General features: G+C 39.1%; 1 protein-coding gene across 1 annotated transcript; it reads left to right on the top strand.

The window, feature by feature from the left end:
* The first annotated feature begins 5036 nt into the window (after nt 1-5036).
* On the top strand, nt 5037-10496 carry tbx16 (T-box transcription factor 16). The gene is made up of 8 exons (XM_066689132.1): nt 5037-5052; nt 5566-5722; nt 6109-6211; nt 7278-7442; nt 7766-7912; nt 8228-8298; nt 8672-8989; nt 9418-10496. The coding sequence occupies exons 1-8, from the start codon at nt 5037-5039 to the stop codon at nt 9869-9871; spliced, it is 1431 nt and encodes a 476-aa protein (XP_066545229.1). The 3' UTR covers nt 9872-10496.
* The last annotated feature ends 12986 nt before the right edge of the window (nt 10497-23482 follow it).

The raw sequence follows: 23482 nt of genomic DNA, 5'->3' as shown, positions 1-23482 counted from the left end.
CACAGTACACTGTCACATTATGGAGACAGGAGATCTTTACAATCAGCACTGTGAAAAATAAAAACTGCCTCGGAAGATACAAGTTAAGAGTGGCCTACCTGAAAGCTAGTTTTTTAGAGACGATATAGATAATATCACTGTTAAAACATTAAGGCCAATTTAAAGCAAAGTGTAAGAGCTGGGTACTTGTTTAACTGGTCCAAATAAGCCAGAAATGAGTCCAATTAGGTAACGAGTAATGAATACCAGAATTACCAGTGCTGAGGCCTGGTTTTCAGCCTCTCCAGTTAAAGGCAGCTCAGCTCTGGCTGCTGTCACTGCTGTTTTACTTTTTCCCTCTACTTGACATTTCCTCCTCTTCCCTCCTGACGTAGATGTCCCCGCACCAGCTCCACATCTTTCAGACCAGTCTTATCCACTCCAGTCTTCCCTATAGACCCCATCAGGACTCTCACTTTCCTAGACACCTCACCTCTCACTTTCCCAGTTCATGCCAGCCCCTGCCTACCCAAACTCCTCTAGACACCTCTACCTTACTGGCACATCCATTTCTGATTTCCAGTGTGTAAGGGTTATGGAGGAATTTGTCTTTATATCATGTTTTTGTTCCATCAGGAAATTGTAACCCATTGATAATTAGCCATATCCATTTTGTTCCAGTTAGTTACTTAACTTCCTTACCTACTTTGACTTACTAACTTACTATCTTTATTCATTGTTACTGATGCATGAAATATTTTTATAAGACATCACAGCAGATTTGCACATGACCTTTCTCAAAGCAAACTGTAGTTGCCATTTGACTGCGGAGTGGATGTGGGGCGCTGATGGCTAACCTACTTGCATTCCAAAAGCCAGAGGTTTTGTGTCAATGTGAATTTATAACAAGATCAACTGTCCAACTGCCACCCTAATCATTTCTACCAAGTTTCCTTTGAGTGTAGATACCCAGTGTGGGAATATACAGTTAAACAATATGGCCAGCCCAAGGGAAAACATTTAGGCAAAGGAGGAGAGCAGTCATTAAACTGGCTTATGTTACGTGGCAATTTATGGAGATTTGCAGAAAGAAAAAACACATTGCTATACCTCCCGCCTGACACCAAAGCGTTAATGTTAATTTGGACCATATAACAAAAGGCAAGGCTCTGACACTGAAACTGACACTCACTCTTCCCTCTGACCACTTCTGTAGGTGTAGATGGTTCGTCTTGTAGACTGTGGTCGCCAAACCGCAGCAGCATGTCAGAATAACTATGACAGTGCATCCAACACCAAGAGGGCCAGCTCAATACACCAAAGGAAAATTCTCACTAGGGGGCATCACAACTTCTGAGGCCTCCTCTTTCAGGGGAGCCTGAGAAATCAAGAGCTACATACTACAGAGCAGAGCCAGGATTGCCCCTACAAGACCTGCTCGTCAGAACGAGTTTCATTCATGCTTCAGCTTACATTAATATGATGTGTTTTCAAGCAGTAAAACTAGTGAAGGAGTGCAAGTGCTCAAATAAAACACCCGAGGGAGTTAAGACTGTTGAGTGAACTTGTATTGCTTTTAAATTGGTCTCTCCAAGACAGTGAGGCAGTAATGATGACCATTCTGTCACTGGGGCTGTTGAATCACAACTACATTTTCAAAGTCTGTGAAGCTTTGGTTTACAAGGCCATAGCAACAAGGTCTTTGGAAATGCAATATATCAAAAGGCCTGTCTTATTTCTAGAAGATTTGGGTTAACAGTCTTGGTAAACCACAAACACATGGCACAACACGTCTCCCAAACAAAGTACTTTACTTGTCCATCTGAATGTATTTGGTAACTTTAATGAGCAATGTTAATGTCACCTTTGTATGTGTTTAATGGCCGCACTTAATAAAGCAAAAATGTAAATAAAACACACACGCACACACAACACTGACAATATTAAGCGCATCTAACCACAACACAATTCATTAAAAAGCGAACACTTTTGTACAGGGAAATGGATTGTACTCTTCTTATTGAAGATGCTTTTGTGATGGGAATACTGTAGCACTGTCATAGTACAGACCTGCCTTTGTCAACAAACGCATACAAATTCTACAATATAATAGTCTAATTATTTAATGTGATTCAAACCTTGAACAATCCATTACATGAAACTGTGAGTGCACCGATGTTCTCTCTACAACTAGCAATAACTGTGAAATAAACACAATTTTTTTTAACATACAATACCAAATCTCAGATCTCATGTTAGAGCCCATCTCAAAACAATTTCCAAATTCAGGTCTATCACATCTTGCACCAAGGACTGGAGATAAAAGGTAGACAAATGAGACCTGAATCAGTGAATCACACACCCAGGAAATTATAGCACCTTCTCTTGCATATATATGAAAACATGCAGCTTGGTTTAAAAAAAAAAAAAAAAACGTATTAAATTGCTCGAAATTCCACCAACACATATAATTATATTTCTTTCACATATGAGTTGCAATTAAGCTGACATTAATACAGCTGAGGGCTGAACAAAGCAAACATATTAGGTATAACTGTAAATTATAAAACACAGTGACGGGCAAACAGAATCACTTCATTATTATTCCTCATCCACGACCCCCTGTGGATATTGAGCACAAAGAGCCTTGAAATTGGTGCAGTATTTCCAAAGCGGCACATAAAACAAAACAAAAATTTGTGTCAATTTATTTGCTGTAATACACAAATTGAAGTGTGTGTGGAGGGATGCTTACTTAAAAAAACTAAAAGTAATAATATGAAATCTGATAAAATATGAAATATATAAACTGGACCAAAACACATTTTTTACTGTAAAAATATGTTTTAAAAATGGCATTCAATATTCAGAGCAAAGAGTGAATAAATAAGAAACAAAAGTTAAGTAAATATGTGTATGTGCCATTCACCAAGGCTTTTTGCATTTCTGTGGAAAGAGACACTGAGGTAAATAAACAGTAACGCAGGCGGAGCCGAGACATGAAAGTGAGCCAGGTTGTGGATTTGAGATGAGCAGGATGGCGGGAGATGTGCCATTGACAATGGGCCGCCAGGAAAGCAGGCGGCCTGCAGAGGGGCTTTCCAAGCTAGGCCCAGACCTTGATGAATGGGAAATTCAAGCCCTGGGCTCTGCGGCTCTGGGGCAGGACTTTGCCCTCCAGTGCTAAATAACCGCTAAGTGCCCTCTCCTCGTCTCCTCTCCAACAACCTCTCCACCCAGGGTACCATGAATATTTCAGGGACAGCCCTTTCAGGGGAAACGGGACCTAATGAGATTAACAAACAGCCCATTCTCTTGTCTAGACGCCCCAATACACAACCCTCTGGCCCCCAGCCACCACAGTTCATTACAGCACACGTTACCCGAATTAGAAGAGCTGAGAGGTAAAACTCTCACTTTGTCACAGCTCAGCTCATAACTGTAAACACTTCAGGAGGTTTAGTACGTCATTACGCACATTATGGATTTATGCTCCGGTCCTTTCTTTAACAGTGAATATGTCATAGCTAGAGACGGGTGGGCTGAAAACAGAACAAAGGGGATTCCTTAAATCAGCAATGTTTTATTATTTATTTAGCATGTCTTGGGGAGGGGGGGTCATAACACACTGTCAGTCAAGAATTGGTCAATACTGAACTGGCTGCAGCAAGTTCAAAAAGTACAACAAAAGCTGATTTAAATATATATACAAAACTTTCTACTCTTTTCAAACTCAAATGTTTTGTTCCCTTACTTATAGAACCTCTGCTTATCACAGAATAGTTGAATCAGTTTATATTTAATTACATAGAGTTGATGTGGAATAGTGTAATGGTGATTTTGAGGTGAAACCAAACAGTTATACCAAGAACTTCCAATAAACAACCAGTTGAAATAATTTAAATTGCTTGAATTGCTTGTAAAAAAAACAAGGGAAGAAATTTTCACACTTTACATTGTAAGATGGTCAAGCTTTACTCCATAGTTACTCCGACTGTGACTGTGACATTTTTAATTCTTAGTCATTATTTTGCAACTTAACATACAGACATTAACCAGACTGTTTGGCAAGCTATTTGTCAGGCACATATGTGACACTGAAAGGGCACAGCTTGATCAAAAAATGTAAGACCAAAATTGTAGTTTTCTTCAAAAGCATAAAGTAATTTGAATAATATATATTTTGGTGCAGTGATGCATGAAATAAAACCAATATTAGTAGTAAAAACAAAAACAAAACAGCAGGTCTGTGAAGAATATCATGCTTTAATTGGTCAAATAGACAGATTATGTATAATCATGCAAGGTTTTATGAATGTTCTAAGCATTGTAAAATAATTAAATAATGATTTTCATTCTTCAAATATCTGAGCACATAAGCACAAGAAAGAAATCCAATCATTATAAATGTACAACAATCTTCAATTAAAGGAACATGTTTTGCTTTGGTTGACCAATAAGGCCATAAATAAGGATAATTTTCACTGGTCTTGTTTACATGAAAACCAAATGCTCCATTTCCCTCTTTCGTGTTTTCTCTGCTTACAGGGATTATCTGGATATTTACAGGGATTTTAGCACCATGGCTAGGTTTCTTCTCAAGAGGGGAGGCCTTTCTGTATTTGTTTAAAAGTCTCTTAGCAGTTAATAAAGATGCATTTCCTCCACAGTGCTTCCTGTGGGGACAGTATCAAGGCTTTGCTAAGTTCCTTTGATTGTCCAGCCATCCAATCGGGACAGGGCATTCACCTTTCACTGTGTCACTTCAAAGGAATGGCCTGGGACCGGAGGCCACACCCCCTTTGATGTCCTCTTAAAAGTGGTGGGACACCCCTGTGTGGAGCTCAGGCCCTTCACTCAATCACTGTCTCTCCTCAGTGCACCTTGGATTAAGCATTGAGCATCTTGGACTTAACCGGAGCCAAAGAACGGATGTACAGTGAATACCTTTTCAGGGCTGCTGGAAGATACGTCTTCATCTTATTTGTCTGATATACATCCATTTCGGGATTCCTTTCTGTACCACCGGCACTTTTTTTTTTTTTTTTTTTTTAACAATGCAGCCTGCACGTGGTGAGTCCTGATTATGAACAATCTCTTCATATTTGAGTTCTGCCTGTCCATGTGTGCTCTAGATCACAATGCCAACTTTGCCCCAGTGGTGTCTTCCCACAGCAAGATTTCAGCCTGTTTGTAGGCTCCTTTCCCACTGAGATCGACTGATTTCACGTACATTACTGGAGTAAACTCAGCTCTGTATTCTGATTGATATCAGATGTCAAAATGTGTTTAACCTGTGATACTGTAATAGAGATACTGTAATAGAATGAATAAATAAATAAGCAATAGACTATGAAAAGTGTTTCAGGTTTTCAAATTGATTATTGTACCTAAAAGTGTCAGTGATTTTGCTCATTACAGTTTGTAAGGACTTTTGCATTTACATTTAGAACATCAAGTACTAATACATATGTCCCTTCTTTCAACAAGCACATCTGCTGGGAAATTAAGTGGTTCCTTTAAGCATCTCCTAGGACATGTCTGTATTGATCCTAGGTGCTCACACCGGTCCTTCTCTCTTTCCAGACCTAAAACCCAACTTCAGCATACCGCCCTCATCCGCGGCCCCCGCAGGCTCTGACCCCTACCTGCAGAGCAACGTGCGCATGACCCTGGAGGACTCGAACCTCTGGAAATCTTTCCATGAATTAGGGACGGAGATGATCATCACTAAACCTGGCAGGTAAGTCTAACTTACCCAGGGGGGTTAGATTGAGGACAAATGCTTCTGTACTTCTTGCTTCCTTTGTATCTCTGTATCCTTGACTACTACTGCTCACCCCAGCCCCCTCTACTCAATATTTACTTTTGCATATTACTGCAGCTCCAGCCTGAGCTCTTTTGACTTCAATCTACTAACAAGGACATCCTTTACAAACACAAACTGCATGACACCAGTAGCCGTGCTTTATATATTCTGTAATTGACACAGCTATTATTTTTGAGTCTCTCTTTTTTGGAACAATAAAACCAGTAAATAAATTAATGAAATTGTAAAAAAAAAAAAAAAAAAAAACTAATTCAACTTCTAGCAGCAAAATTGGTAAAACTAGATTTTTTTCTTCTCAGGCGGATGTTTCCACACTGTAAAATCAACCTGTCAGGGCTGCTGCCCTACGCAAAGTACATAATGCTGATGGACATGGTGCCCGTAGATGGATTCAGATACAAGGTAAGACACTTTTACATGACTCCATCTGCCTGCAGTGTCAGCGAGAGAAACTCCAACCCCGTCATCACAGAAGCTCTTCCAGCATGCATCGCTACACTAAAGCCCTGAATCTCTGAACCTCTCATATCACTCATTGGTCCTGTGGAAAACATATTTCTGAGTTCTGCTATTTTGTTACGTCACTTTAAAATTGCTCATGTTTTTCAATTACTATTATTGTTTTAATCTGAGTCATGTACGACTTTATTTAATAACTTAAAATACAAGGATATTCATATTTTTTGTTGCAAAATGCAAATCTTCAACCTTCAAACAAGGGGCAGTTTTTTCTGTCTTTTGCATCAAATCTAAATAATTTCTACATTAGAAACTTAAATAAAAAATGTACATATTTAATCTCCAATACACATCATCTCCAGACGGGGCACAGACCCAGGCTCCTGCCAATCATCCCAAAGGCACTGTAGATCAAAGTCCATTATCACTTCCTGTTTTTCTATCTCCTGCTGGGCAGCCACTGTCTTGGTCTCCTACCAGAGAGACCTCCCTCTGTGTTCAGTGTAATCACTCTCACCTCGTGTCTCAATGCAATACAGTGAGTGTGGGTCCCGGATCAACTCTGCTGCAGACAGAGCAGCCATAAAGAGGAGTTTATGGAGACCAATAGCCAGCTCACATCATCTCCTTATCATGCTTTTATTCATACCCAGTTTGTTCACCCGCAAATGGCATATATTTTTGTAATTCCAACACTACTGTCACTTGATTGATACTAAATGGATACACTTTTAATCAAAGACATTATCAAAAAATGCTTTTTGACAACAACTGACAACAAATCCTTGCTCTTAACCAGTGTTGTCTCAACTAACAAATCATGCAGAGGAAGAACATGTAAATTAAATGAGTTACTTAAAATTCACTTTCACAGCGTAGTATGTTCCCTCTTTATCATTTATTAATTGATTTATTTATGTATAGGCACTGCAACATACAAACTCATCTTAAGCCCCCTGAAGGGTCCCCCTGATCCCAGTGTGTGACGCGTCTCTGATTCTGTCCCCAGTGGAACAAGGACAGGTGGGAGGTTGCTGGGAAGGCTGAGCCGCAGCCCCCCTGCAGGACATACCTCCACCCCGACTCCCCGGCCCCCGGGAGCCACTGGATGAAGCAGATGGTGTCTTTCCTGAAGCTCAAACTGACCAATAACACCCTGGACCAACACGGCCATGTAAGCAGACTGCCCGGCCTCTTTGAAATCCAATCTATGACTACATCAGATGTTAAGGTTCCCCTGAGATCGATTATAAGCTAATTTAAGTAATTTATTTAACACCTAAATGTCGTAAAGTATTTAAACATGTTCGGGAAAGCAGAGATGTCCAGATCTACGAAAGACTCTTTGTAAAGCGGTTAAACGCAAATAAATGATTAGCTTTCGCTCTGTTTGGGTAAATGCCTGACTAGTGATTTTTCTGTTGGGGTTCATGGGTATAATGAAAATTCTTCTGTGCACTGCAATAACAAGGTGGTGTTTTTTATTCTCCTTTTCAGATTATTCTGCACTCAATGCATCGTTATCAGCCACGCTTCCACATCGTGCAGGCTGACGACCTCTTCAGCGTGCGCTGGAGTGTGTTTCAGACATTCACCTTCCCTGAGACCACGTTCACCGCTGTTACTGCATACCAGAATGGAAAGGTGAGAGGAAAACTAACTGACTGTTTCAAATATCCTAAATAAATACTATAAATATAAAAGTTTTTTACAAAAACCCCACAGCTCTTTAAGTGTTGTAGTAGGTTGAATAAGGTGTACCATACTCGTTTAAAACAAAATGTATTTAATCTGTGGTTACATAGGAAAAAAAAAAAAAGCTTCAAAATATTTTTGCTAGAAAGTATTAATGTTTCCAAAATAAAAAGTTAATCCTTCTGAGAATCAAACAATCAAACTACTAGGGTACAACCCCCCAAACCTGTATCTCAGTTGTTAAATATCATTTTTTTCTTTCAGATAACCAAGTTGAAGATTGACAATAACCCCTTTGCTAAAGGCTTCAGGGAACAGGGCACAAATACGAAAAGGTAATGTGTCTAATAAAAGAGAGAGTTTTACTGGGGTGGGGTCTGCAATTTTCTAATCTGAAGAAGAAAAAGATCCAAAAAATTATGAATATTTAAGTGTCATTGAATATATAAAAAAAATCAATTTAATATGTAAACAAATCAGATAAAAGATTATTTATGTGATTATTGTGGCCACTTTATTGTAACTTGTCGTTGTTTCTATTACTTCTGCAAAAGCACACTTGTAAAGGACAATAGACCAAATCCAAATCTACTGGAAATGTATTAATAAAGAGAGGATATTATTATTGGGATAGTTAAACATCTTTATGGAGCGACAGATGTTAGTGTTTTTTCTATCGCTTTTTAAGTCTAACTCTTCCATTTTCAGACAACGTGCACTTAGAAGTCATGCGTGCCCAGAGAAGAGCTTGAAGCGGCTGAACGCAGTGAAACCGGAAACAGAGCAGAGAGCCCCCCCCGGTACTGAGTTCAGGAGCACTTTCTATGAAGGCTATGAGCAGGAGCAGGCTGAGCTTTCCAAGCCCAAAGATGGAGAGTCGATGAAAGAGGAGCGCTACTCTCCCTGGGGTGCAGAGCATGACCCATCGCACAGCCTGCGCACAGAGTCCCCCCTGGGCTCGGACACCAGGGAGATCTACAACGCAGAGCAGATGGTCCCCACGCCCACCTCCTACCAACCATACAGGTATCTACAACACACCGCCTCCCAACACTGCTGGATAACGGTGGATATGTTGTGTTGAAAAAAGAACAATGCAACAAAGCTGTGAAAAACACTTATGATGCTGCAAAGGATGACATTGTATTCAAAACACATACATACATACAGATTGCAAAGAAACTTTCCTAATTGTGACAAAGAGGAAAGACTGTACTGTGGTGTTACTACTAAAATTAAACGGTTTAGATTTTTTCTACTAGGGCCTGCATTGATTTACTCGGGTATTGCTATTAAAAAGTTAAATAAATGCTCTACTTTTGGGTAGAGCTTGTAAAAATGTGCAGTGCACGTTTTTCCATGTTCTCTTGTGCAGATAGTTTAGGAAATGTTGCAGACTTTAAAATTGAAGGCAAGGAAAGACCTTTAATGAGTTTTAAATCCTTTCTTGGCAGGTTCCATGAATTTGGAAAATCTCCTTCCCCCTCTTCCAGCACGGCCAGCACCAGCAGCGGTGGGCGCCCCAGCTTTGAGTCCAGAGTTCCCGATGTGGCCACTGTGCCAGACCAGGATGCTAAGCCCTCTTCCCTGGAGATGCTGCCCTCCTCCTGTCCTCCATCTCTCCCAACCGGCCACGCCACCCCACAGGACTACACAGGAGTGCTCAACGTCGCCATGGCGCCCCCACCAACCAAACCCGGAGTCATCGGCCACATGTATAACCCCTACACTACAGAGCAGGCTCTCGGGCAGTGGAACGGGCCACCGCACAGTCAGTACGGGTCCTCGGCCTACCCCGGACACCACCTCCCCTCAGACTACAGTGCACAGAGCATGCACCACGGCTATCACCACGGCAATATGGCTGAGTGGAGCCAGTACCCCCTGTTCTCTTACTCCTGCTGGTAAGCAACATGACTGGACAATCTCTCTCTGTACTGTGGAACCACTGAAGAGAAAAAAAGAATAAAAAAGACTTAAAACCAGTGCTGCTTCTACCCGCCAAAGAATAAACGGACTGTAGTCATCGAATGCGAATGGCTTTTTTCCCTCCTGAATGTGCTGCTGTGAAACCTCTACAGAAGAGTCACTGGCTGAATTTAAGAAAAATAAATTGAAGTAAACCCATGCTTGGTTACTGTTTTATTGCAGCACTAGTGCCTGATAGTAATATGCTTTGTGTAGCATGCTGTTGTTAGCATATCTTGATAAGAAATTGAAAAAGCATGTACCCCTCCTGAAAAAGAAGAGAAAGAAAAAAAAAAAACTAGGGGATTTTAGATGTGTATTCCCTTCAAGGAGTACAGCCAAGATGTCTGATTAAATGTGTGCTCCTGGTATGAATTAACTGTTGATAGGACTCATTTCATACTTAAAGTCTTGCAATAACCTTAATCATTTTTTCCCTAAATGCATTAATGTAAGAGAAGACTGTTTTGGGGTTATTTTCAAAGGCACCAGCAGACAGGAAATGTTTTGAATTGCTTGCTCAAGCTGCTTGTTGTACATTTATCAAGCAGCACAGGAGACTACATTGTTGATGACATGTTTATTTATTTAGCAACTGTGTTTTGTTGTTTTCACCTTTTATATATTATTTTTGTAAAAAGTTATGTTTGTTTGTTAAAGTCTTCTATTCAGATTGTAATAAGAAATGCCTAACGTAAAAAATGTAATAAAAGAATGGAAGAGCTAATTTAGTTATGACTTTCTAATTGCATCCTTCAAACATATTTATATCTAAATATGTAATAATAAAATCTAAATCCTTTAAAAGAACATAACTTGAATTAATTGCAAACAGGACTTCTACCAAGTCATTTCCACATTTCCTTTACAGCTACGATCTATGTCTTCTTTCCTAACCCTCTCAAAACAACTGCTCTCCAGTTTCTCCAGAAATACAGTCAGCTATGTCCTGGAATTTAAAAAGATTTAGAAGGAAGTGATTCTCTCCTTGTTCATAGCCTGAAATAGTGTAAATTGAGGTGGGTGGGAGCTAAATAGTGGGAATAACCAAGGATGTCTTTATTAGGTGCAAAGATGACACCGTTTTTTTAGATTTAAAAACAAACAGCAGCTCCAGTCAACATTTACAGGAAATGCAATCTAGTCAATAAATCGAAGACACTCGACAAATGAGTCACATTCTTGAACAATAGAAACACACAGACTAAAATACATGTTATGAGATAGAAGCCACACTTTCACCCTTTGAACATTATATTTTGATACTGCAGTGAAATGCATTGCATGTGTGATTTCTATGTATAAGTATGAATGCTATTTTTTTGGTGGGGCGGGGTTGATGGAAGATCCAAAATAGATTTCTTCAAGCAAAGTAGTGACATAACCTCATTCACTTTGACCATTTGGTGGCTATTAAGAGATGTACCCCAATGAAGACGCAGAGGGTCTCATTTCTTTCTTTTTTTTTTTTTAAATAGCACGGCAGCTTTGGGGGGAACAGAAACGGACCCGACTTGTTAACTAGTTCAGTTGATAACAGTAATTAGGAAGCCTGTGTTAGATCCTAAATGAGGTCACGTCTTATTTCCTTCTCATGGATAATTGTGAATTTGTCAGTCTGATGGACGCAAAAGGGCCCCTCTCACCTGGCCAGATATAACTGCTTACCTTCAAAGCATCACTGCTTATGAAAGAAAACCTTGATTTTTACAGCTAGCTTACTTGATCAGATATGGCGCACACACACACACGCATGCAAATGTAATGTTTGTATAATCATAATCTTCCCATCAAACTAATGCTCTCTTCATTATTGTATCTATTATAAAAATTTACAAACCAGATTCACAGATTTTTGTGCCGCAATCCTGAGACACACAAAAATTAAATGCTTCACAGCTCACTATGTATGTTTTTATTTATATAACCACAATAAACACACAAAGAAGACCTCAATAAAAATGCCATTTTTTCTTAACCCTCGAGCTCATGTCAATGGTGTCTACAAAAAGTACATATTTTACATTCATTACAAGTATATGCTTTTATCAGTTTGATCTATTTTTGAAAGCAAAGTAATGCTGTGTGCTAAACTGAAACCAGGTACTAGTGCGTTATTTGTAAACTGCGTTTGTATTTTCCCACTGGCAGGCTAATTAAGCCCTCACTCAAATATTCCCAGACACAGCAGGCACCTACAAACCTTTACTTTGGTGTCTTTGCAGGAGAGAAAGTTTAGTACCTTTTGTAATACCTTCGTAATAAACCATGTCATGGCAATTTCTCTTTTCCTGAAAGGGCTTTAAAGACCATGAAAGTGGAGGATGCTGCTGGCTTTTCAATGGCCTTAATGAAGAACAGTAAACAGTCAATGCTCTGTCCCATTCTCCATGGATGTCAGCTACTAATGACTGGTATAAAACAGCTGAGAGGATGGCCGCCTTACGGCGGGCAATGAGCTCTCTCGCTTTTATTTCACTCAAATCATTATGTGCTTTTTAAAGACATTAGCAGATCTCTGCTTTTCCTTTGCCGGCACAAGTACAGATCCATCATTTGTATCAAAAAGGACTGATAACGGTTACAAAAATAATCTTGTTATGGTTATGTAACCTTTACAAAGATTAACTGTGCAAGCTTCACTGATACAATGCATATTCCACACTGAGAACACCCATCAAAACAGTTCACTGTATTTACACAAATAAATGATGCTAAAGGTACTGACATATTCTGATAGAAGGTTATGAAATGATGGTGATATACAGAAATATTTACAGCTTTGAGAACAGTAAGACTGAAGTTCAGAAATGAGGTGCCCTTTCTTGTGCCATTCCTCATATGCTATTATTATTACTACTAAGATGATTCAGCCATAGGTCACTACAACACTCAATTCAAGGCTGTTCACACTTGCAGGCAAGGACATAATTAAGAGGCTTACTTTATAAGACATTCATAGAGCCTATTCAACACACACCATCCTCAATCAAACACTTCCTGGGAGAAACAGCCTCATTAACCATCAGAGATGTGCCAAGTAGAAGGAACACAAAGTGCATTGGTAAAAAGTTTCTGCTGGGGGTACTGCAGCCCAATCCCTTTTACCAGACAATCACTATCGTCTGAGGCATGCTTTAGTCACTTCAGTCACTATGCTGGGCTCGGTGGCACTGTGGCTTCTCTCTGGGCCTGCGGATTATGTTCTCTCTCTTTGGTCTTGCTAAATGGTCCCTTTGAATCTGCCAAGACTACACGTAACAGAACATTACTTGAATTTTCTGTTGTTGCTTGTTTGTTTATGTGTTCCCCCCCACCCCAAGAAGAGCAAACTTACAATTCAACTACAGGGACTGAACTAATCCGATTCCACAGGCTGTGTAGCTTTGGACATTTCTTTCCAAGCCAGAGTGCCACTGAAACAGGCTCTCAACCCTGAGAAGAAGTTTCCACTATCCCTCACCCCCCATCTCCCTCCTCCTGTGGATGATTAAAAGAGCCAATTTAATGACAGTCTGTGGAGCAGCAGGGGGGCATTGTTGGGTGGTTGACTGAGGACAATAAAGGGAGGAGAGGGACTTCAGAGGCTGCACATCCCCCGCCCCATATCCTGTGTTTGTTCATTAAAGGCCCTTTCACAGAGCCTGGGTCCAGACAGGATAAACAGGGCCTCAACTCCCAATACACCTTTCACCTGCCACAGGACAACAACCTGAGCAGGGCCTTAACATGTCAATAGTGAAGGACAGGGGCTTGAGGTTTAGTGTATTGACAGCACTGACAGAAGGAGCATACAGGACCAAGTGATACCCATCCGGCCTCTCCAAGCTCTGAAGGGATGCCCCTGGACAATACTTCCCATAATTAATTGCGCAGCAACTCAGAAACGTTATGGGATTAGTGAATCAGAAGCCATAGATCAGTGAATGAGACACAATATATCAGAAATATTATTAGAATCAAAGGTATCAATGCAGGCATATCACTATTGTCCAAAACATGAAAATACCCCCTGGCAATGAAAGAGCTTCTCATGCAATGATATTTGCTACAACTACCATCAAACAAGGAGGTTTGTCGAATACCTTCAGTAATCTATTCTATTTTCAAAACTAACCACAGATATACTGCAAGTGAATGTATATAAAACTGAACTGTGTAAAGTGTCAGATTCTGAACGCTGTTGCTTTTAAAACAGATGAACTCAGCACAGAATCTCCTCTTCCTGCTTCACTGTATTTATTTGGAGGGTAATTTGCTTTGTATGCAAAGTAGCACAAATATAAAAAGAGACTGCGGCTTCAGTCAGCTTGTAATCAGCAGCAGGCACTGTTCCCTTTCTTTTTCATGAACCGGGGGATATTTACCAAGAACAACAGGCCTCTTACCTCAAGATGACTTTGACTCCCACAGAACTTCACATGGGATTAACGGCCGGCTTGTCTCAGATCTGAAGCAGCAGAAATTGCCTTGAAAGTCTTGTCAGCAGCTCTTGCCTCATCGCCATCTGTGTTTGAAAAAGACAGACTCAATCAAGATGCTTCCTTATGGACGGATATTTACAAAATCTGCATTTCGAATTGCGTGCTATTACAAAGCCGGCTTCAATCTGTTTACTGATCTTATTTCTTTGCGACCCGATGATACAGATAAGACAAGTCCAGCCCTGGCATTCGTCCAGAAAGTCTTTCATCCTATAGGCAACGTTTACAGCACTACAGTCAAAAACAACTTCCATCTACAGATAACAGTACTATCTCGCTAGTAACGATGGACTGATAAGGGGAAGACAATCCTTTTTTTGTGTTCTTCTAAACTGAAGCAAACAAAAAACACTGAAAAAAGAGAAAGCTAAAACAATTGCTACCTCTGAACTTGTAACTGATAAAATAGACACAGAGGACAGTGCTCTGGGAATGCAAAGGCAGTTGAAATGGCCATAGCAAGTTACTTTAAACACACAAATCCTCTGAAAATATGACCCATGTTTAATAAATGATAAAACAAATACTAGTATTTCAGATCTTCCACTTGACAGATTTTTTTTTTTTTTTTTTTGCCAAAGTCAGACAGAAGGCAAGCAGTCTGTTGTGTTAATGTTTCATACATCAGTGAAACTGTGGGTCATGCAATGTTAGTCACATTTTCAGAAAAAATTATTTAAATGTTATTTATTTATATATTTATTTAAACACTAATACACACTAGTGATGCACTACATTTTCAGAATTAGACATTTCTTAAGGGTCCATTTTAAGTTAACTGTATGCTGACGGGGCAGGAAATTGCACAAAATAACTAATTCCTGTTTTTGTGTTCTATTTGTAATGATTATATCTGATATAGATGTATAGTTCCAAATATTTTCCTACATTTGCCTTTTTGCAAAATTCTGTAGTCTACAGGATGTACATCTATTCTACAATTAAATCCCCAAAAGATGCTTCACAATACTACAGAGTTGAGATAAATTCACATCTCTATTCAAATTCTCTCTCAAATCATTTTAGTCAATTCTAAATCCAACTGATATTTTCAATTCCAGATTCAGATTTCAACTGGACTTGGCCCCAACTCTGAAATACAGATATAGGCTATCTATTGGAAAAGAGTTTTGTTATATGATAGATATGGCTACAGCTGAATAGGATTCACTGCGATGTCTGTACAAAATAAAGCTCTCTGAATTTCTGTAACAAATGCAGCCAGACGAATTGCAATGGCAGGGCAGTCTACCCCCCATCCCCCTTACTGACAGGAACGTCTTTTCAAGTGCAAAACAGCCATCACATAGCAACTCCCAACACTGCTCTCTCAACAACACTGTGATAACTCACATCTCCCAGTCAGACAAAACAGCACTGCTTCAAGTCTTTAGAGCTGGTAAATATTAATTTGGATGAAAAAGTGGAAAGTAGAAATTATCTTCCAAGATACATAATGTTTTATAATAAGAAGCCATTTATAAATAGGTAAATTACATGAAGAAAAATGAATGTGTCACTAATTAATGCTTAGTGACTCAAAGTCAATAGTTACACATAATGGCACTTTTCTTTAAACTACAGACTTATTGCAGAGGGATTGCAAAATAGAATTTATCTATATTCTTTTTTTAAATCATGACTCTTTGGTTCCAGATTTGTGGTTCAAATTACTATTAAAATACTGAAACATTGTTTAAATGCTGTACATGTTTCAAATATGCTACTTTGAATGCAATGCATGTATTTATGATGCAGAGATGCCTTGTAAAACTTGAGTAAACACTAAAATATTTTTTGTAAAATACAGAATGAGCTGATTACCTCCAAATGATTTCTCTAAATAATACAACAATAATTATCATTACTGTCACAATCAACAAGTTAGAAGTTCGATATGAGCACATTTAAAATGTCTCCTTGTAATTGTGTGGAAAGTGGTAAGCGATCCGATGGATGGACAGAAGATTCTGGTGCTGTGCTGTGACAGACAGACAAACAGATACAGACAGACAGCAGCGCCAAAGATATCTCCCCCTCTGCACAAACGGAAGCCATCATCTTGAAAGCAATGGCAAAACTTAGTAAAATGTGAATAATAAAAAAAGAAATATTACAAGACACATTATATAAAGCTGCCTCACTTTATATGATGTATTATGCAATATTTTTCAAAACTCCGCTATAAGTATCAATTTCCTTTGATGAAATACAACAGGGGACTAACAGCTGACAGAGAAATGTTCCTGCTAAGATGTGAGGTTGCTCAAAAATATATTTTCCTGTTTAAATGATTATTCATTCATTTAGCCTAAAGAAAAGTGCTGCAAGAAAATCAGTAAAAAGAGGTTGTTAGCAAATGTTTCCCTGTGGTGTCAATGAAAGGGAGAAATGATAAAGGTTACATCATTAATCAACCGAAAGCAAACTTGTTTTCTCTTTATCGAGAAGTAATGTCTACAGTGTTGACTACAATCCAAACCAGAACTGTAAAGTAACAAAATCTAAACTGTCAAAATCGAACTACACAACAGCATCTGGACGCACAAAACAAGAACTGAGTGGAAACCAATTGACCAGCTGCAGGGTATTACACTGTTCAGATTTAGCACCTTCAAAATTGGCCGGAGACGCACTTTGGCCACTGGTCTGCGGAGCGCTGTAGTATTCAAAACACCAATATATAAAAAGCATCATGTTTACCTAATGGTGCCCAAGACTCTCATTGCTGGGGATCTATTCCACACAAGCTGCCAACTTTTAGAGGGGGTTCAAAAAACACCACAGGGCTAAATTAGCCTTAAAGTGCCCTAATAATGGGCAGCAAAGTGACCTGAATCGACCGGCACCCATAAAGCCTCAGCAGGATCTGAGAGCACTAAGTAAAGGGTATTCATTTCAATTAGTCCCAGGGTGACCTGTACTGTCTAAATGAATTGACCATGCTGTTTAATGACAGCAATTTAACATGGTGAGGCTTGTGTAGGAAAAGCTTTTAACAAGTTATAAGGTGAGCAGAAACAAGAGGGGAGTGGGACTGGGTGGAAAAGGGTGGGGGATAGTTTTATTGTACGGCAAGTTTTCTTTGTATGACAACTTGACAGAATTCTTCAAATGTTTCTTCTAAAACTTGTTACGGGTCTCTTGATGCATGGTTAATATTTATTTGAATTTGGGTGGCTTGCTTTTTGGCATCTCTCATCTTTGATTGTCACTTTCACTGCGAGCTAACAAGCCCTGTCTCCAAGGCACAGTCTTTTTGTGTGCATCCATCGGATTCAGACCGAGGCTGGATTCTCAAGTGGGACCAGTAATAAAAACCAAATTTCTCAAACATTGATGTGGAACAGACCTGGCCAAATGAGGCCACAAGGAATGGCACCTCTGTGTGAAAGAGGGTGGGGGTGGTTGGGGCAGGAACAGGGTGAAGGGAGACAGCTTCAGATAAATCAACTGACGAGAGCGGAGATCTTCAGAGAGCCAGTGGCCAGCCTATGTGGCCAAATGGGGAGACCTGACTGCAGACGGAGAGGGACACAAGGGAACAGGAAACTACCCTGCTTCTTTTTTTTTGGGAGCCTTTGAACAAGGAACTGTCACCTGCCCACCCCCTCCCCACCATCCCAATCTACCTCTGGATTTGCAGCCTCAACCCCAGTGTGCAAAACTCACCGGTGATTAGGACTGAGGCCCTGAGCTTGTGCTTGTGTTATATGTTCAACCTATCCATGTTTCAGGAGACACGTGCGTATATTTAATTTGAATTCTCCCTGGAGCCCTAATTCTCACACTAGAGACGGGAGTACCCTAGTGGCTTTCAGGGGAACAGCGGTACATTTAAACACTGTTCGCTAAGATGAATGGAAATGTAACTGCCCCATCTAGACCTCTCTCAAATTAAACTTGGACCAGGAGACACCATAATACAGTCATGGGGGTTCAATCTGAAACATGTCAAATCAGGAGCAGTTAGCTATCAGTCAATCAGATCGAAGAAGAAGCTGACATATCTCCAAAGAGAAATGTGTGTGTATGTGTGTGCGCAGGAGCATCTTTAAGTGAGATATGAAGGAGCTGAACATCACACGTCCTGAGGGAATGTACAGACATCTGCTGCTCACTGTGTGGTATGTGTGGTCTGGATTGACTGGAGGCGAATAACAAGACCGTGATGTGAGGACAGTCAGTGCTCACATTAGCCCACACACGGGGGACTGTGTGGACCACCAGGGGCAGCACATCCACGGAGAGACAGTTCTGAGACCATGTCTGTCCAATCTGTTAGGAAAGCCTCGTGTGAATTGTGGCATCGACAATATCGCGTCTAATCTGTACTCAACAGAACCAACCTGCCTTCATCTCATGGCTTCAGAAAACAAGCTGGAAACTATTACAGTTCTTCCTTTCGTTCTTTTTACAAGTCGTTTGTTTGTATGTATGTTGTAATCCCCTCACGTTTAGTAATAAGGCTTGCGGAATTAAAATACTATCCTCAATTTCCCGAGTAGATTAGCAAATCAAAAGAACTGATACTTAAACCAAAGCTCATGTGGGTTCTATTTTAAAGTTTTGTTGTTATTTTTTAACTTTGGATCAGAAAACTGTTTTTCTGCTGCTTTAATCTATAAATCAACATGGCACTAAGTTCTACATATTTTACTTCCTGTATATATCTACACAGGCTACACACACAATGCTGCTCTTACAATAATTGTGATCATACACAAACGTTAAACTAAACTCTTGCACAGATTTGTGTAAGGGTGGTGCCGGTGGGTGATGTGTATTATTGCAAGACACTGCTGTGTGAGACTTTGAAATGCATCAAGCTAGCGGTAGTGGGACCATCGCAGGAGTGCTTTAATTGCAAATGAGAACAACGGTGGTACGTCGTTCACACATCTTAAAACCTTATCTGGGAAGAATAGAATCTCTTGTGTTCACAATAAGCCCTTAGTGCCAGACTCTGCTGGGTTTTAGAAGCAAATACTGTTTCATAAATACTCGAATGCAACAGGACATTAGTGCTAATCCATGGTGTTGGCAGTACTGTGATTCTAAAGTAATTCACAGAAGCTAGTTATTTTATTGATAATAATAATAATAATTTAATCACCACACGTTACAAATTAGTTACATTTCTGGCCCCTTACCGTGTTGGATCACTGGTGCAATACAGACACCAGCATCACAAATATGATAGGGAACGGGAAATGCATACAAATGAATATCATCGTCATTGCACAGAACGGAGCTTCATATGAGATGTGACTGCACTCATACCCAGAAAAGTCATAAATTGGGCTGTACACAAATAGTATCCACTGATTTTAATTCCATATGCAATGGGGGTATATAAAATGCATGAAATGTCACAAAACAAACAATAAATGAGTTAACACTGTATTGCTATTAAAAAAATATTTATAGACTGTTTTCCTCATGCTCACTTGCTACAGGTAGAAATACATATATCCTGGAAACATCATTTAAATTGTAATATGTAATATAAATTATGTTTCCAGGAAATCTGAATACAGTATAACAGATTGGGAATGTATTATATGTATACAAGATGTAAGTTAAATTGTAATATGTAATATAAATTATGTTTCCAGGAAATCTGAATACAGTATAAAAGATTGGGAATGTATTATATGTATACAAGATGTAAGTTATTCTTCTAAAAGTGTAGGGGAAAACCAAAATAAAAAAATGAATAAATGAAAAGGAGGCTCTGTGTTTATTCTGTAATTGGTCATTTAAGAGAAGGCTCCCCTCTGGCAACCTGGGGTGAATCTCCCACCCAGCTCAGGGTGGTCAAGTGAAGATGCCTGAGCAACAATCTCAGAAGGCGTTGACAGTCAGAGAGGAATGGCATTACATTGTATTGTATTAAATTACATTAAATGTTGATCCAATTCTTTGAGCTATATACAGAAATACAATATACATAATTTATATACACATTTCCCCACAGTGCATTAATTTTTACTTCGCAAGTTTTTGAAAAAGAAATGTATATATGTGTGTGTGTGTGTGTGTGTGTGTGTATATATATATATACACACACACACACACACACACACACACGTGTGTTACTTTGTTATTCTTTCACTACTCAATCAAAAACTGAACAAAATATTATATTAAATAAATGATTATGAGGCAACACTGTGTTGGGAAAATTCCCTAAATCATGGAGTGTCTATTAAATGATTCATTATACAGTTTAAAGTTCAATGCCACAAGATGGATTTACCAAAAGCCTTTGTTTTACAGGTTTGGTACATAAAAACCTCATTGGACTAAAGGCAAGTGATGATAATGTGTATAAGCTTGTGATTCGGTGATTTAATCTGCTTCTGACAGAGGTGGTGATGTTGAGGCGAGAGCCACCAAACGCCAGGCAAATGTGCAGGAACACAACACACTGGACAGACACTGACAGATTTGAAAAGGACGGAGGAAAAGGGCTAATAATAACTCATGATTCCTTAAACATGCCTATACAAACTAAAAAGATTAGGATTAAATGAAATGTATTTATTTATTATTGGTATAAATTCTGTATTTATATCTCTATTTAAAAAAAAAATACTGTAAACAATGTCTCTCAGTAGATTTTATTGGTTGAACCATTTTTTCAAATGAAAATGTATACAAAAAAATGCATGTTAATAAAAACAAAACAAAATATGTTTTGTTGAAGTATTGCACATTTTTACATTCAATTATTTAACCTACTGTAAAGAGCATTACCTACTTGTCTGCTGCTGGATATTGAAAAAAACTTTCTTTACATAATTGTTGGTTAATGCTTCTTACACCATGCAAGTTGTTTTCTTGGATAAAGACAATAATAATAATAATAATAATAATAATAATAATAATAATAATACATTGTGCCACAGAGCTATAGGGGGTGAAACAGGCATGGTATTGGAATGGGTATATAAAAGGGCTATATTTAAAAGTTGATCAGAATTGGGACAGTACCGGGTCGTAAAATATTCATAACCAGCACTGTCTACAAAACATGCATGTTCCAGACTACATACTTTTGACATATGATTTGGGTACAATTTCCATGCCAAAGTAAGGTAGAAAAAGTTGAGTTTATATACAATTTCATTTGAATGGTCTTCGTACAATACCAGTCATCCACTTCACTTATATCAAACAAAAACAAGTCGTTTTGTTTACTGAACATAACTAAGTAAACAGATGTACTTACTATTTTACATTAGTAACTGCCAAATATGGTACATTACTAATAATTACGTGTAGAACGGACTTTCTGTATTATTATTACCAGTTTTGAGTAATTGTATGAATATTCATTTCAGAACAAACGTGCTTACGTCTGCACGCGTCCTGCCCTCAGTGAGAGGCGTGTGCGGTCTCGCTCAGCGCACCGGTGACTGGTGCAAAAACGCAAACCTTACCTGTTGCGCACCAGTGCGAACACAAGCCGGACGCCTCACTCCGGACGGTATCCGATAGTCGATAGACGTATGTTAAGGGAGCCATGGTTTTCTTATATTCATAACACAAACAGGACCCCCCAGGAGAAAGTGTTGCACCTTTTTGCGTCTATGTCACCGCTTCCTACAGGCCAAGGTGTGAGAAGAGAGCGCCCTCGTGCGGACACTTACGGAAGTGACGTGGACAGGTTTCACCGTGAAGCCTGGGGGCATCACACGGCAGTAATGCCACACACCGGCGGACCTTCTTACATACGATATAATGAGACCTTTTGCATTTATTTAAAAAACACTTAGAGGTGAATTATACATGTCAACGTATATAGACAGACGGAGAGGGTCAAATAGATGAATACTACATGTCCATTATTAGTAGCAGTAGCAGTTTTTTTTGACAATGCGATTTATGTTTACGTGGGTCTGCGGTGTGATACAGTAACCTAATTCGTATTTTATTAAGGCGACTCAAGTGCTATGAAATTCTGAAAAGTTGCTCACCGTGCCAATCCCATTGAAATATTCATGCCAAGCTGACGATAATGGTACTCAAGGGTTAACAGCAACTGATGTATATGAGCTCGTCGTGCAGAAACCAATGTCGAGATACAAACCCTGCCATTACACAAATGTAATCTAATTAGAAGCAAATATAATATGCATGCGATGTATACACCACACGTGTCTGCTTCCTTGCTATTCAATATATGATGGATCAAATCTATGTTTTAAACATGATTTCCTTTTCTTTTGCATGTACCTAATATGCACTCAACATAGGTTTTAATATTTAAAATTGTCTTCGAAAATGTGTATGGGAGAAATGTCACTACACGCAATGCTGAGATGAATTAGTGATGGTGCACATATTGTAAATTAAGGCTACAAGTGTAACGAGGTTGGGAGTGATACGCTATATAACCTATGACAACAAGCTACTTGAAAAAAACATCATCAACATCAACAATAGGAATAATGATAATTATAGATTATGGTAACTAGTCTTATACGGAGTCGCAGATTGAAAAGGGGAACAGCTTTTATTGCATATGCTTCAGGAGCTCGGTGCCAACTGTGGGTCGTGTTTGTTTAATGATGCACATTTAAATTAAGACAGATGGTCTAATTGTCTGATATGCATATCACCGGAAATAGATGGGACTTGGTTTAATAATATCCTGGTGCTCCTGTCTCTCAGGCGTATGGAAATGTAAACCTGTTTACTGTGCATGGATTGTGGAAAAAAAAAAAAAAAAGCTTCTGCAACAACCACTTTTTTTTTTTTCTTCTGGGAACTAGTCTTTTTAAGAGGTTATTGCAGTTCACGACAAAGCTCTGTTTGTACTTGTATATATCTGGGCAACAGGGGCATGAGCTGATCAAGTTTACCTGGCACCCTATGTACACCATGATAATGAGATCATTACAAATATAACACAATCTAACTGTGTAAGTCTTGCATTGAAATTAATTGCCTGTGCAAAAAGAATTGTTTAATTACTAGGGATGCTGTACCAGCTTATGTCACATGCAGCCAACTTTTATTCATAAAAAGCATATATTCAAACACACCATAAGGTAAA

The sequence above is a fragment of the Amia ocellicauda genome, chromosome 17, assembly GCF_036373705.1.
Source record: "Amia ocellicauda isolate fAmiCal2 chromosome 17, fAmiCal2.hap1, whole genome shotgun sequence".
NCBI lineage: Eukaryota > Metazoa > Chordata > Actinopteri > Amiiformes > Amiidae > Amia > Amia ocellicauda.
The sequence above is the reverse complement of the archived record's forward strand: the minus strand, read 5'-3'. Positions and strand labels throughout refer to the sequence as shown.

Bases quoted from the DNA above. Each gene is read 5' to 3' on its own strand.
- tbx16 (XM_066689132.1), top strand. The intron at 6,212-7,277 runs GTAAGACACTTT...TTCTGTCCCCAG, and splicing joins TAGATGGATTCAGATACAAG to TGGAACAAGGACAGGTGGGA. The intron at 7,443-7,765 runs GTAAGCAGACTG...TCTCCTTTTCAG, and splicing joins CCCTGGACCAACACGGCCAT to ATTATTCTGCACTCAATGCA.